The 12698-nt window shown below is 44.1% G+C and overlaps 1 protein-coding gene across 1 annotated transcript; it reads left to right on the top strand.

The window, feature by feature from the left end:
• Positions 1-755: 755 nt before the first annotated feature.
• On the top strand, positions 756-1598 carry LOC148581934 (uncharacterized). Its single transcript, XM_088496032.1, has one exon. It carries the CDS (start codon positions 756-758, stop codon positions 1344-1346), a length of 591 nt encoding a protein of 196 aa, XP_088352158.1. The 3' UTR covers positions 1347-1598.
• Positions 1599-12698: the final 11100 nt, after the last annotated feature.

The following is a 12698-nucleotide window of genomic DNA, read 5'->3' as shown; positions in this document are numbered from 1 at the left end:
CCTGTCTTCCTTTTTCTTTTCTTATGTACTCTTCCGTCTAAGGAGGGGAAGCATAAGAAAGGGTATATGTCGTTCCGGGCTCAGCCTCATCGCCGCATTTTTGGTTTGTTTGAAGACTCTTTTCATGGTTTTAAGAGAGAGTACTTTAAGGTGCGCCCCGTCCGGGGGCATCATCTATTTTGGTTGTCGTTAGAGGGCGTGCGCCGGTTTTCGACCTATTGGAATTTCTGTGCCGGTCCGTCGGTTTTGACTAAGGTCACCTATGATGGTTTGTCTTCAGAGGATAAGGACATCGCCAATGTCCTGTGGCATTTGTTCGGGGAGCGTCCGTTAAATTCTCGAGACGTTATGGGGATCATGTGGCTTGTCGGACGTATATTGGTGTGTGGCTTGTTTCTTTTCTTGTTCATGTTTGTCTTTCCGATTTTGTAACTTGATGTTTTTTCCTTTGATTTCTTGTAGTCGAGATGGCTGGTGGTTTGACTTCCCTGGCGCGTTTGAAGGCAGCGATGGATCGGGAGGAGGGGTCATCGGCGTCTCCTACTACCCCTGCCTCTAACCCTACTACGGATTCCCGAGCCGTTTCTCAGGAGGTGGTTTCGTCGGGGGTGAGGGCTGGTGCTCGGGCTTCACCTTGTCCCGTGAGCTCGCCTGAGGTTGTCGTGGTGACGGCTGCCGAGGCTTCTTGGAAAAGAAAGAGGCCTGAGGATCCTAGTAGTGAGACCTTTGGGGAGGAGGGTGTTGTGCCTATTGTGATGGATCGCCGTTTCGATGCTTCGGGGTTCATAGATCAGCACTTGATGCCTGGAACGGAGCCATTTTTTGATGAGTGTGATGTTTCGTTCCAGGCTAAGTCGGTGTACCGTGCCCTCCTTCGGTCTGCTGTTATTGTTCGGAAGGCTGAGCCAGTGATGGCTCAGGTCGGTTTGTTGGACAAGAAGCTCCGTCAATCTCAAGCTGAGGTGGCTAAGTGGAAAGAGCAGTTCAAAGCTGCCGAGGTGGCGAGAGAGAAGGCAGTGAAGTCTTCCGAGGAAGCTGGGGTGGAGATTCTCCGCCTTTCCGAGGTCGAGACTTCACTTCTTTCTCAACTGAGTGCGGAGCGGCAACGGGCTTCTGATGCGGGTTCTCAGGCTGCCGTGATTCTTGGCGAGCTGGAGGTTTTGAAGGTTGAAGTTGCTGCTCTGAAGAAAGAGAAATCGGAGTTGCTGGCTGACGCGAAGGGAGCGATTGTGGCCACCAAGGAAGCGATGAGGGCTCAAGCTTCGGTGCTGGCTCCGGGTGTGGACGTGTCCGTGAAGGGGGCTTTCAAGACCGTCCGTGATGGCCAGATTGTTGACCTTGAATAGTTTAATTGTAACTTTGTTATTTTAGTTTGTTTTAAACTATTTTATTTCGGATATTTGGTTGGCCGTGGGCCGTGTATTTTGTCGTTTTTTGAACTCTGGGTTGTGCCATCGTGGCCGCTTATAACTTGCTTTCTTTTTAATGACTCGTGTGGCCGTTCGGGCTTTTTATTTTGAGCCGTTTATGTGTTTAAGCCGTTGTGACTTGGGGCCTTTGGTAGGCCGTTAGTGTTTGGGGATATCCGTGTGTTGGACCCCGAGGTTGATCAGTTCTCGGTGTTTGTGGCCGTATCTTTATTCCGTTTTGGGAGGTAGAAGGGGAAAGGGTAAAACAGTGGAATTTATTTGGGCCTCGTTAAAACCCTCCGTTATGGCGGGAAAGAGTACCCGTGTTTAAAAACTTTAAATATAAAAGAGTAAAACAAATGTAGTACAGAAGTAAAATATGAGTTAAAAAGGAATTTAGAAAGACAAGGGAGGACCTAGGGAGTTCAATCTAAGTGTAGTAGCGTCGTAAGTTGGCGGCGTTCCATGTCCTCGGAATTTCGTCGCCGTTAAGTCGTTCGAGCTTGTATGCTCCCCTTCCGATTGTGGCTTTGATTCTGTATGGTCCTTCCTAATTGGGGGTGAGTTTTTCTTCCCCTGGGGTTGGGGCTCCGATATCATTTCATCGTAGGACGAGGTCGTCGGGTGCGAATTCTCGTTTGATGATGCCGTGGTTGTACCTTAAGCTGATTCTTTGTTTTAGAGCTAGCTCTCTGACATGAGCTATGCTTCGTTCTTCATTGATGAGGTCTCGTGCCGCCTCCTCGTCGTTACCTCCGACCGTCTTTCAAGGCTTGGGTCTCCTATCTCTACTGGGATGACGGCCTCCACGCCGTATGTTAACCGGAAAGGTGTTTCCCCCGTGGTCGTTTGGGGTGTTGTTCAGTATGACCATAGGACCGATCCGAGTTCGTCGGCCCATAGTCCTTTGGCTTCGTCGAGTCGCTTCTTGAGTCCTTTGACAATTATTTTGTTTGCGAATTCTACCTGTCCGTTTGTTTGGGGGTGTTCTACAGAGCTGAAGCGGTGGGATATATGTATTCCTTCTAGGAACTCTCTGAATTTTTTGTCGGCAAACTGGGTTCCGTTGTCCGAGATGACCATCTCGGGGATCCCGAATCGGGTGATGATATGTCTCTAGATAAATTTTCGGCATTGGGTTGCCGTGATGGAAGCTAGGGGCTCGGCCTCGATCCATTTAGTGTAATAATCTATGGCGACAATGAGATATCGTAGTTGACCGGGTGCCGTAGGAAAGGGTCCGACAAGGTTGATTCCCCAGGTGCCGAATGGCCGCTCAGCCAATATGATGCTGAGCTGGTGTGGGGCAGCCTAGTGGATGTTGGCGTGCCTTTAGCATTTATCGCAACTTTTTACTAATTGCATGGAGTCTCGGATAACAGTGGGCCAGAAGTACCCGGATCGGATGACTTTCTGGGCAAGGGTTTTTCCTCCGATATGGTGGCCGCAACAACCTTCGTGGATTTCGCGGAGTATGTACTCCGTGTCCCCGGGTTCGACGCATTTGAGGAGGGGTTGCGAGAATCCGCGTTTGTACAGTTGTCCTGCGACGACCGTGTAGTTGGCGGCTTCCCTTTTCGTCCGTTTCTCCTCTTTGGGGTCTTCGGGTAGTGTTCCGTCGAGGAGGTATTGTAGGATAGGGTAGGTCCATGATCCTTGGCTGGAGAGTGTCAGGCAAGCGTTAGCCATTGTGGATATGGATGGTGATTTAACGATTTCCTGAATTAGCGATTTGTTGCCGTGTCCTGGTTTGGTGCTGGCTAGCTTGGAGAGAAGATCTGCTCTGGCATTTCGTTCTCTGGGAACGTGTCGTATGGTGATGTGGTTGAACGCTTCTTTCAGTTCATTCACCTTGGCTAGGTATTGTTGGAGTAGAGGGTCTCGCGTTTGGTAGTCTCCGTTGATTTGGGAGCTGACTACCTGCGAATCGGTGCTTACTTCCAGGACTTTTGCTCCGATGTCCTTGGCTAGGGCTAGGCCTGCCAGGAGGGCCTCGTATTCTGTTTGATTATTGGAGACTGGGAATTCATATCGTACTGATTGTCGATTATGACCCCGTTTTGGCTTTCGAGTATGACTCCTGCACCTCCGGAGGTGACGTTTGATGAGCCGTCGTCGTGTAGCTTCCATGACTCGGGAGTGGGGTTTCCTGGAGTCATCTCGGCGATGAAGTCAGCCATGGCTTGTGCTTTGATTGCGTTTCTGGGTTCAAACTTGATTTGGAACTGGGACAGCTTGATGGACCATGCTAGCATTCTTCCTGCTAGGTCGGGCTTCTGTAGCACCTGTTTGACCGCTTGGTCGGTCCGGACTGTCACGGGATGGGCCTGAAAGTATTGTCGTAAGCGTCGGGAGGCCGTGAGGAGCGCGAAGGCTAGCTTTTCCAGGCGCGAGTAGCGAGTTTCTGTGTCTTGTAGGACTTTGCTTATGAAGTAGATGGGTTCTTGTTCCTTTCTCTCATTTTCGCGGATGAGTGCCGCTGCGAGTGCTTCTTCCATTATAGAGAGGTATAGGTATAGGGTTTCCCCTGTTTGGGGTTTGGCAAGAACCGGCGGTTCCGCCAAGACTCTTTTGAAGTGTTGGAATGCTTCTTCGCATTTTGCCTCCCACTTGAAAGGGGTCCCCTTCTTCATTAGCTTAAAGAAGGGGATTGCTTTTTGTGCCGACGCTCCGAGAAAACGGGATAGCGCAGTGAGCCGTCCGGTGAGCTTTTGGATGTCGTTAAGGTTCTTAGGGTTTGTCATTTCAAGGATGACACGGCATTTCTCCAGGTTGGCTTCGACTCCGCGTTGCGTGATCATAAAGCCGAGGAACTTTCCCGCCTCCATTCTGAAGGCGCATTTTGTTGGGTTGAGTCGCATTTGGTGTTTTCGTAGGGTGTCCATTATCAGCTTGAGGTCGCTGACAAGTTGTTCGCCGGACTCTGTCTTGGCGAGCATGTCGTCTATGTAAACTTCTAGTTTGCTTCCGGACAAGTTCTGGAATATCTTGTTGATGAGTCTCTGGTAGGTGGCTTCGGCGTTTTTCAGACCGAAGGGCATCACTGTGTAGCAGTATGTCCCGTCTGGGGTGATGAATGCTGTTTTTTCTTCGTCGGGTCGGTGTATCGGTATCTGGTTGTAGCCGGAGTATGCGTCCATGAAGCTGAGGTATCGATGGCCGGATGCGGCATCTACTAATCCGTCAATGTTTGGTAGGGGAAAGGCGTCTTTTGGACAGGCTTTGTTGAGGTCCGTGTAGTCGACGCACATTCGCCACTTCTCGTTAGATTTTTTCACTAGCACGACATTGGCTAGCCAGGTTGTGTAGGGGAGTTCCCTGATGAAGTTGGCTTCGAGTAGGGCTTTAACTTGCCTTTTGACCTCGGCGGCTCGGTCTGGTGACATTTTTCATCTCCTTTGTGCTACAGGTTTGGCTTTGGGGTCCACGGCTAGCCGGTGGGACATTAGGTCGGGGTGTATTCCCGGCATGTCGGCTGGTGTGAAAGCGAACAAGTCTTTATTTTGTTTCAGGAGTTGTGAAAGATCCTCTTTAAGATCGTATGGGAGGTTCCTGTTGATGAAGGTGTATTCCTCTTTGGTTGGCCCTATTTGTAGTTTTTCCATGTCGCCTTCTGGCTCTGGCCTGGGTTGACCGTCTTGTCGACCGTCCAAGTCGGCTAGGAAAATTCCAGCCGCATCCCGGGATTTCTTCCGTAGAGCTAGGCTGGTGTTGTCGCATTCTGCTGCGACCTCTCGGTCTCCGTGGATAGTACCGATGGAGCCATCTTCGGTTGTGAACTTCATGAGGAGGTATTTGGTAAAAATGACGGCGGAGAAGTCATTGATTGTCTTTCTTCCGAGAATGACGTTGTAGGCGGTGGAGTTTTTTAGGACCACAAATTCGGATAGGATTGTCTTCCTCTGGTTACCTATCCCTATGGTGATGGGGAGGGTGATTGAGCCGTCCAGTTTAAGGAAGTTGTCTCCGAGTCCCGTGACACCGTTGCGATGTGTTTGGAGATTGTCGTTGTGGAGCACGAGTTTGTCGAAGGCTCCTCGGAAGAGGATGTTTGAGTCTGCACCGGTGTCCACCAATATCCTTCGTACTAGTCCTGTTCTGATTCTTGCTGAGATGACGAAAGGGGCGTCTTCAGCCGAGGTGCCGTGCTGGCAGTCCTCAGGTAAGAAAGTTATTGTATTGTCGGCCAGGGTGGTTGGAGTTTGGTTCTTGATGGCCATGACTTTGAGATCTTTTTTCAGTGTTGATTTTGACTTGCCCGATATGTCTTTGCCTGTGATGACGTTTACTATGATGGTTGGGTCTTCCTCTGGGCTTTCCCTAGGGGGTTGTTTTTGCGTTCTTGGGTTGCGCCCTTCTCTTTCTGGCGACCTGTCTCTCTCCACACGTTTTGGTTCTCTGATGATTTTGGCAAACTCTGGGAGCTTGTCGTCTCTTATGGCTTGTTCGAGGGCGTCTTTAAGGTCAAAGAAGTCTTGTGTCATGTGTTCGTAGCCTCGGTGGTAGTCGCAGTAAAGGGTTTTGTTGCCTTCCGTTCTTTCTTTGAGTTGTCGGGCTTTCGGTATGATGCCTCGATCTGCTATTTGGTGGTATATCTCGGTAATTGGTGCTGTCAAGGGTGTGTAATTAGGGAATTTGCCGATTCTTGGTGGTCGGTTTGTGTTTGTCGGTTTGGGGTGGTCCCTTTGATTTTCTCTGGATGGTGGGTTATGTCGTTGCGCCGGGTTGCCGTGTTGGATGTAGGTGTGTTGTCGCTTGTTGGCAGCGACGACCTGGCTGACCTCCTCATCATTTATGTAATCTCTGGCGACGTTCTGGATCTCGTGCATGGTCCACACTGGTTTGGTGGTGAGGTGTTTGCGGAAGTCTTCGTTCATGAGCCCGTTAGTTAAGCAAAGGCTTGCGACTGAATCCGTGAGCCCGTCGACCGTTAGGCATTCGTCATTGAAGCGGTCGAGGTATTTCCTTGTGGATTTGTCTTGTTTTTGTGTCACCCCTAGCAGGCTGATGGGGTGTTTAGCTTTAGCGATTCTGGTCGTGAACTGGGCCATGAACTTCCGTGTGATGTCGTGGAAACCGGCTATGGATCCGTTTGGGAGGGCGTTGAACCATTTGATTGCTGGCCCGGCTAGGGTCACCGGGAAGGCCCTGCATCAGACCGCGTCAGCCGCTCATTCTAGGTTCATCCTGTCCTCGAAGGCCGTTAGATGTTCTTGGGGATCCTTGGTTCCATCGTACTTCATGTCGGTGGGTTTATCGAAACCTTTGGGGAGTTTTGCTCTTAAGATCCTTTCTGTGAAAGGTGTAGCTCCCATTATTGTGTGGTCATTTCTTGTGTGCTTGGTTTCTCGGTGTCGCCGATCTTCATCTGAGTCGCGCTGATGACTTAGATCTCGGGAGGTACTGCGGTTGTGCCTTTTGCTGTACCGTTGTTCCGATGACTTTTCTCGCCTGGGGTCGCGTGAGGTGCTGCGATCATCTTTCCTATCGTGTCGCCGTGTTGGCGATCTGCCGTGGCGAGATTTTGACCTAGAGGTTGCGTCGCTTCCGTGTTCGGTGTTATACCTTTCCTTGGAAGCTAGTCTGCCTTCGAGTTCTTGGACTCGGAGGCAGAGATCCTGGATTATTTGTGCCGCTTTGTCCCCTGTTTTCTCAGGGTGTCGCGGATCCGGGACGATGTGATCGTTTTCTTTATTTTGTGCATGGTGGATGGTGCTTGCTATCCTTCCATGGTTTGTGACCTCCTGATGCTCGGGGGTTGGGTTCTTTGCTCGAGAGTTATCTCAGCTTGAGGAGGTTTCTTCGAGTACGTCCCCCATTCCGACTCTAGTCGGCGCAAGTTCCCCACAGACGGCGCCAATGTACAAGATGTCTCTGGTACGGATTGAGGGATGGATCGGGAACTTGTGGGTTGAGGCGGATGCTTGATTGCTTGACTGGAGCGATGGGGAGAGGTACCTGCAAAGACACTCCGACGCTCAAGTCAGAATGGATCTGAGAGGTGTAAAGTGTGAGGAATGAGTGAATACCTGGAGGGACCTAGGTCCTCTATTTATAGGTGATGATGAATATCTTATCTTATCTTATTTGGCTAAGATAAGGGAGACGTTTGAATTCGAAAGTTGGTTAGGAACTCTAGTGGGCCGGTTCCGGGCCTTCTGGAAGGGCGAAGCTGGTCGAACCCGAGTAACCGGATTCGGGGACCGTTCCGGGTATAGGATCCGTGGGCTGGATCCGTAACAGGTATCAAAATAAATCCAACTCTTTTATGCATTAAATTCTGAAAAAAAATGATACATTAATATACATAAGGAAAAATATTCGGTGCTGGTAATATCTTTTCGCCGTGTATTTCATTAAAGATGTGGTTCGTTGTTACAAAGTTTTTTGTAGAGCACATATTTAAAGTAAAGTGGTGGCTCCAATATACAATACAGTTAGAGAGTTTTTTGTCGGAATTTTTTCAATAGTTGTGCTTGGAATTAAACAGAAAAAAAAAAAGAAATGTATTTATAAAAAATACTCTGATATTTAAGTTAATAAATATTTAAGAAGTATAATAATTTTATGAATATAGAATGTTAGAAATAAGATGTTTTAGCGTTGGTAACATCTTTTTTAACATATAGTCCTTCGATGATTTAATTCGTTGTTTGAAATTTTTTTCATATAACACATAATTAAAGTGAAGTAGTGATTTTAAACTATAACTCGATTGACAAGTCTTGGTTGAAAGCTCTTTAATAATTGTGGTCGGAGTTGAACTAAAAATATATAGAAATTTATCTACAAAAGATCCTTTTATGAGATATAATAATTTTATGAATAAAAAATGCCAGAAATAAGAGCATAAAAACATAAGATATGAGATGTAGTTTATAGAATTTGATGATAAATTTGCTTTGTTGAGTGGTAAAAAGTACTTTATGTAAATATTAAATTGATGAATATCATTCATATTTTGTAACTGTTTGATCATTAAGTCATGACTCATGATTAATAAGATTGGCTGTTGTGAACTAAGAATGAATGATAATTAAGATTAAGTTACAATTCATCATGAGCAATTAAGTCAAATTATAATATTTATTGCTTAATGAATAAAAAAAACTCATTTAGGCTGTATTTAGATATCATCCTTTAGAAATTCAAAAAAATACGTATAATTGTAGAAAAAGATATAAAGGAGAAAAAAAAAAAAAACCTTTGGCTAAGACAATTTGATTGTATTTAAACGGAATTGTGTCGTAATATTTTTTGTCTTAGAGTTATGTTGTCACTACTAAGAAAAAAATCTCTCTGTTTCTCTTTTTTATTATTGATATCTTTTATTTTTTTTATTTCTCTTTATCTCTAAATATTAAATTTATCTAATAATAAAGAGTTCTGGTAATAACAAAGACGAAGTCTTAAATTTAAATTTCATCATCATTAATATACGAAAATATATTCCGATGGTCTTTGAAATAAATTCATTCTAAACAAAAGGAATATAATTTGATGTTAATAATTAAAATCGTCATTCAAAAATTATATTCATTAATTTAATTTTCTAAAAGTTAGAGTCAATTTAAAAGATTAATTTGACACATACTTTTTTATAGAGTATTTTTACTAATTTCTTAAAACGATAGGTTGAGTATTTTTTGTCTTTAACATCTTGGGTTAAAATTAAAATTGTCTCCGATTTTTTTTATTAATATCATTTTTAACGTTACAAAAAGTTATAAAATCATAATTTTTCTAATTTTTGGACCAAAATATTCTTAACCTCAAATTCACTCTCTGTCCTCATTCTTTTTTTTGCTTTCAGCAACCACAAATGAAATGCACAAACAAAAAGGAAAAGAGAACAAAAAATGAAGAAAAGAACAGAGGAAGAGATGTAGAATGAAGAGGAAAAAGAGGAGAAGAAGAAGAAAAAGCAGGAATCGCCAGCGAAAAAGGACACCACTGCTCGCTGACATTCTCCTTGGGTGATGACTCCATCCGTTCTTACAGCGATGACAAACAGGACCGAGGTGGAGTGGTGAAGTTTTGAGTAGGGAGAGTTGTTATTGTTGATGACGATGATGGAAGGGATACATAATACCTACACTGAGCTGGCTCCAGTGGCAACAGTGACCCAATGGCAGCAGCAGCAGCAATCTCTCTCTCTCTCTCTCTCTCTCTCTCTCTCTCTCTCTCTCTCTCTCTCTCTCTCTCTCTCTCTCTCTCTCATAAATTAGCGACAACATCGACTTTCCTCTTCATCATGCCCTCTTTTTTCTCCTTCCAAATTTTTTCCCCTCTCTTGCTTCCAATTTTACTACGGGGAGCAATAGTGAATGAATATTGTTGACAGGTGTGGTGGTGAGTGAAAAATGAAATTATAGCAATGTAAATGGCAGTAGATGTGATGTAAGTAGTAAAGTGAGGTGAACATTGGAGTGAGGAGAACGAGGAAAAGAGAAGATGATGATGAGTATTTTGACCTAAGAATTAGAAAAAAGATGATTTTATAATGTTTTGAAACGTTGAGAATGATATTAATAAAAAAAATTGAAGACTATTTAAATTTTGACCCAAGACATTATGAACGAAAAAAATACTTAATCCTAAAACCTCAGTTCAAGTTTTTGCATCACATGCATTCCATCATTGTCTCGTCAAATCATTAACCAACATGCATAATCATCATTCGTTTTTTAACCTCAAATACTTTTTAGGGAAAAACTACCATTTGTACCCATGAATTTTGCGAACGCTGATAAAAGTACCCATCAAACAAGAAAACTAATGTTGTACCCATGAAAGATGAGTTCCGTGTGACAATAGTATCCAAACCGTGATTTTTCGTTGACTTTTTAATAAAATTTTCAAATTACCCCTTCTATCTTCTTCCCCAAATTCCAAATTTCACAACCCTCATCATTCGTTTTCCTCTACTGCTACCAGCCACCAAAAAATAAAAAAGATTAAAAATTGTGGATTATTAATTATCTGAGGTTATTGTTCAAATATTATGGATTTGTAGATCTAGTATAGAAAAAGAAAAAAAAGTTTGAAATTAACAAAAGAAACATACATTTTGGTTTCTTGGTGTCACTGTGAGAATAAGAGGCGCAGACCCAAGAGCCTTTGGAAACGGAAGGAAGGATAGGTCGGAGATAGAAGATGTGATAGCCTCGGTCGCATTTGTTGCAGAGGAGAAGCTTCACTGGGAACTCACCGGAGGAGCAGCACTTGCTGATGATGTCGTCGTCGAAGGTGAGCTTGGGAGTGTGGGTCCTTCTTCACCCTGCATTCCCCTGGCCATCTCTTCGATCATACTCGGCATGTTCAGAAGCTCATCCTCATCAATGTACCCCTCTACCATCATCCCTCCTTGTTCTCCAGTACTCAAAGTGAAACAAGATCCTTCAATAATAATGTTACTACCACCACAACCTTTCAGAGGGTTCTGCGGTGGCCTCGGAAGCCTAGCCTGAGCAGCAACAGCAGTTGCGATGTGAATATCAGTCCACCAAATGGCATGAAGATACTCTAACAGCAGCCCCTTTTTCTACAGATCGACGACGCTGAGCAATGTTTGGAGTCACCGTTGGAAAGAGAACGTGACCGCCGGTCTCTTGTTGGCTCTGGTTGTTGAATTCTACTACTTATTGCTTTCGAATAAGAAGAACAACAATATTCAGGTTGAAGAGGTTGAAGAGTTTGACAAGGGTGTGCTTTCTTAGTGTTGTTGTTGCATCCGAAGAAGAAAGAAACAACAAGGGTAATGATGTTAAAGTTGATTTAGATTTAGATTTGGAGAACAAATTAGGATTGAAATAAAGAGAGATGGAGGTTGAGGATAAAGGTTGGAGGAAGACATCAGGTGCTTGGGTCTTAAGGGAATGGTAACTGGCGGTGGCAGAGGAAGACGAAAGATGAGGGTTGTGAAATTTGGAATTTGGGGAAGAAGATAGAAGGGGTAATTTGGAAATTTTATTAAAAAGTCAACGAAAAATCATGGTTTGGGTACTATTGTCACACGAAATCCATTTTTCATGGGTACAACGTTAGTTTTCTTGTTTGATGGGTATTTTTGTCAGCGTTCGCAAAATTCATGGATACAAATGATAGTTTTTCCTACTTTTTAGTGTTTGATAAAATGTTTAAATAAAAAACGTGCATAGAAGCGTAAAGTTACTCACTAAATTGAGATCACCAATAAATACATGTTTCCTACTGTACCTAAAATTATTGTCTAATTGTAAAATAAATAAATAAATAATTTTAAATTTATTATAAAATATAAATTAGACAAATGTTTAGAAGAAAGTATAAGGACACAACGCTTATTGTGAATAATATAAACAACGGATTAAAAAAATATTAAATTAATTTCAAAAATCAAAATTTTACTTAATTATGAATAATCAGATTTTTGAATTTGAATAACTAGGATTAGACAATTTAACTTCTTCTAAACACATCTTCACACCATGTCCCGTCTCTGCCTCTACAGTTTGCCGTCGCCGTCGCCGCCACTACCGGAGAGAGCTTTAACGCGAGGTGCGTGTTAAAAAAAATCTAGTATAGCGAAAAAAGAAATATCCCAATGTATACGAAAAGAAACATCCTATATTCGATATACATAGGAAAGAAACATCCAGTATATAAAAAGAAACATCCATGGCATATAAAAAGAGCAACCAGTTTAACGAGGAAAGAAACATTCTCTTTAATATAAAACCCTAACTATATACTAACCTATTGTATACTAATGGAGTGAACGAAGACCAACGACGCACGGTGAAAGGCAGGGAGACTCGACAGCACGGCGTGGAGGCTTGGTCAGAGATGCATTGTCGGAATAGTGGCGGAACAAAGATTTGGTGCTGCAAGGTAGAGGAAGAGGCACGCGCTTTGTGGGCTTCAAAAGCTAATGAGCAGCAGCGCACGAGGGAAGAGGAAGAGACGCGGCGTGGAGGGAGAGGCAGCGATGCGGTGTTGGGCAACAACGGCAAACCATGTAGGTGGCGGCAGTAGCGCACTGTAGATGCATAGTGGCAGCGGTGCAAAGAAGCTTCGTGACCAGCGACGGTTGGCAACAGTACAAGAGGAAACGACGCTCGGAAGGATGAAATTAGGGTTTAGTGAAGGTAAAAGGTAAGAGTGAAAATAAAGATGGGTAATTAAGTTGGGATGCTTTTTTATGGTTATTGAGCCTGAAAGTGTAGCTCATTGTTCACGTTGTTCGCATCCGCCGTTGTCTATTTAGCCGAACTCAATGTTAAATACCAAGTGAAAGGCACCATAAAA

The sequence above is a fragment of the Arachis ipaensis genome, chromosome B10 (genome assembly GCF_059453495.1).
Source record: "Arachis ipaensis isolate K30076 ecotype BB chromosome B10, ASM5945349v1, whole genome shotgun sequence".
NCBI classification, from domain to species: Eukaryota; Viridiplantae; Streptophyta; class Magnoliopsida; order Fabales; family Fabaceae; genus Arachis; species Arachis ipaensis.
This window is presented reverse-complemented; position numbering and strand designations above follow the sequence as displayed.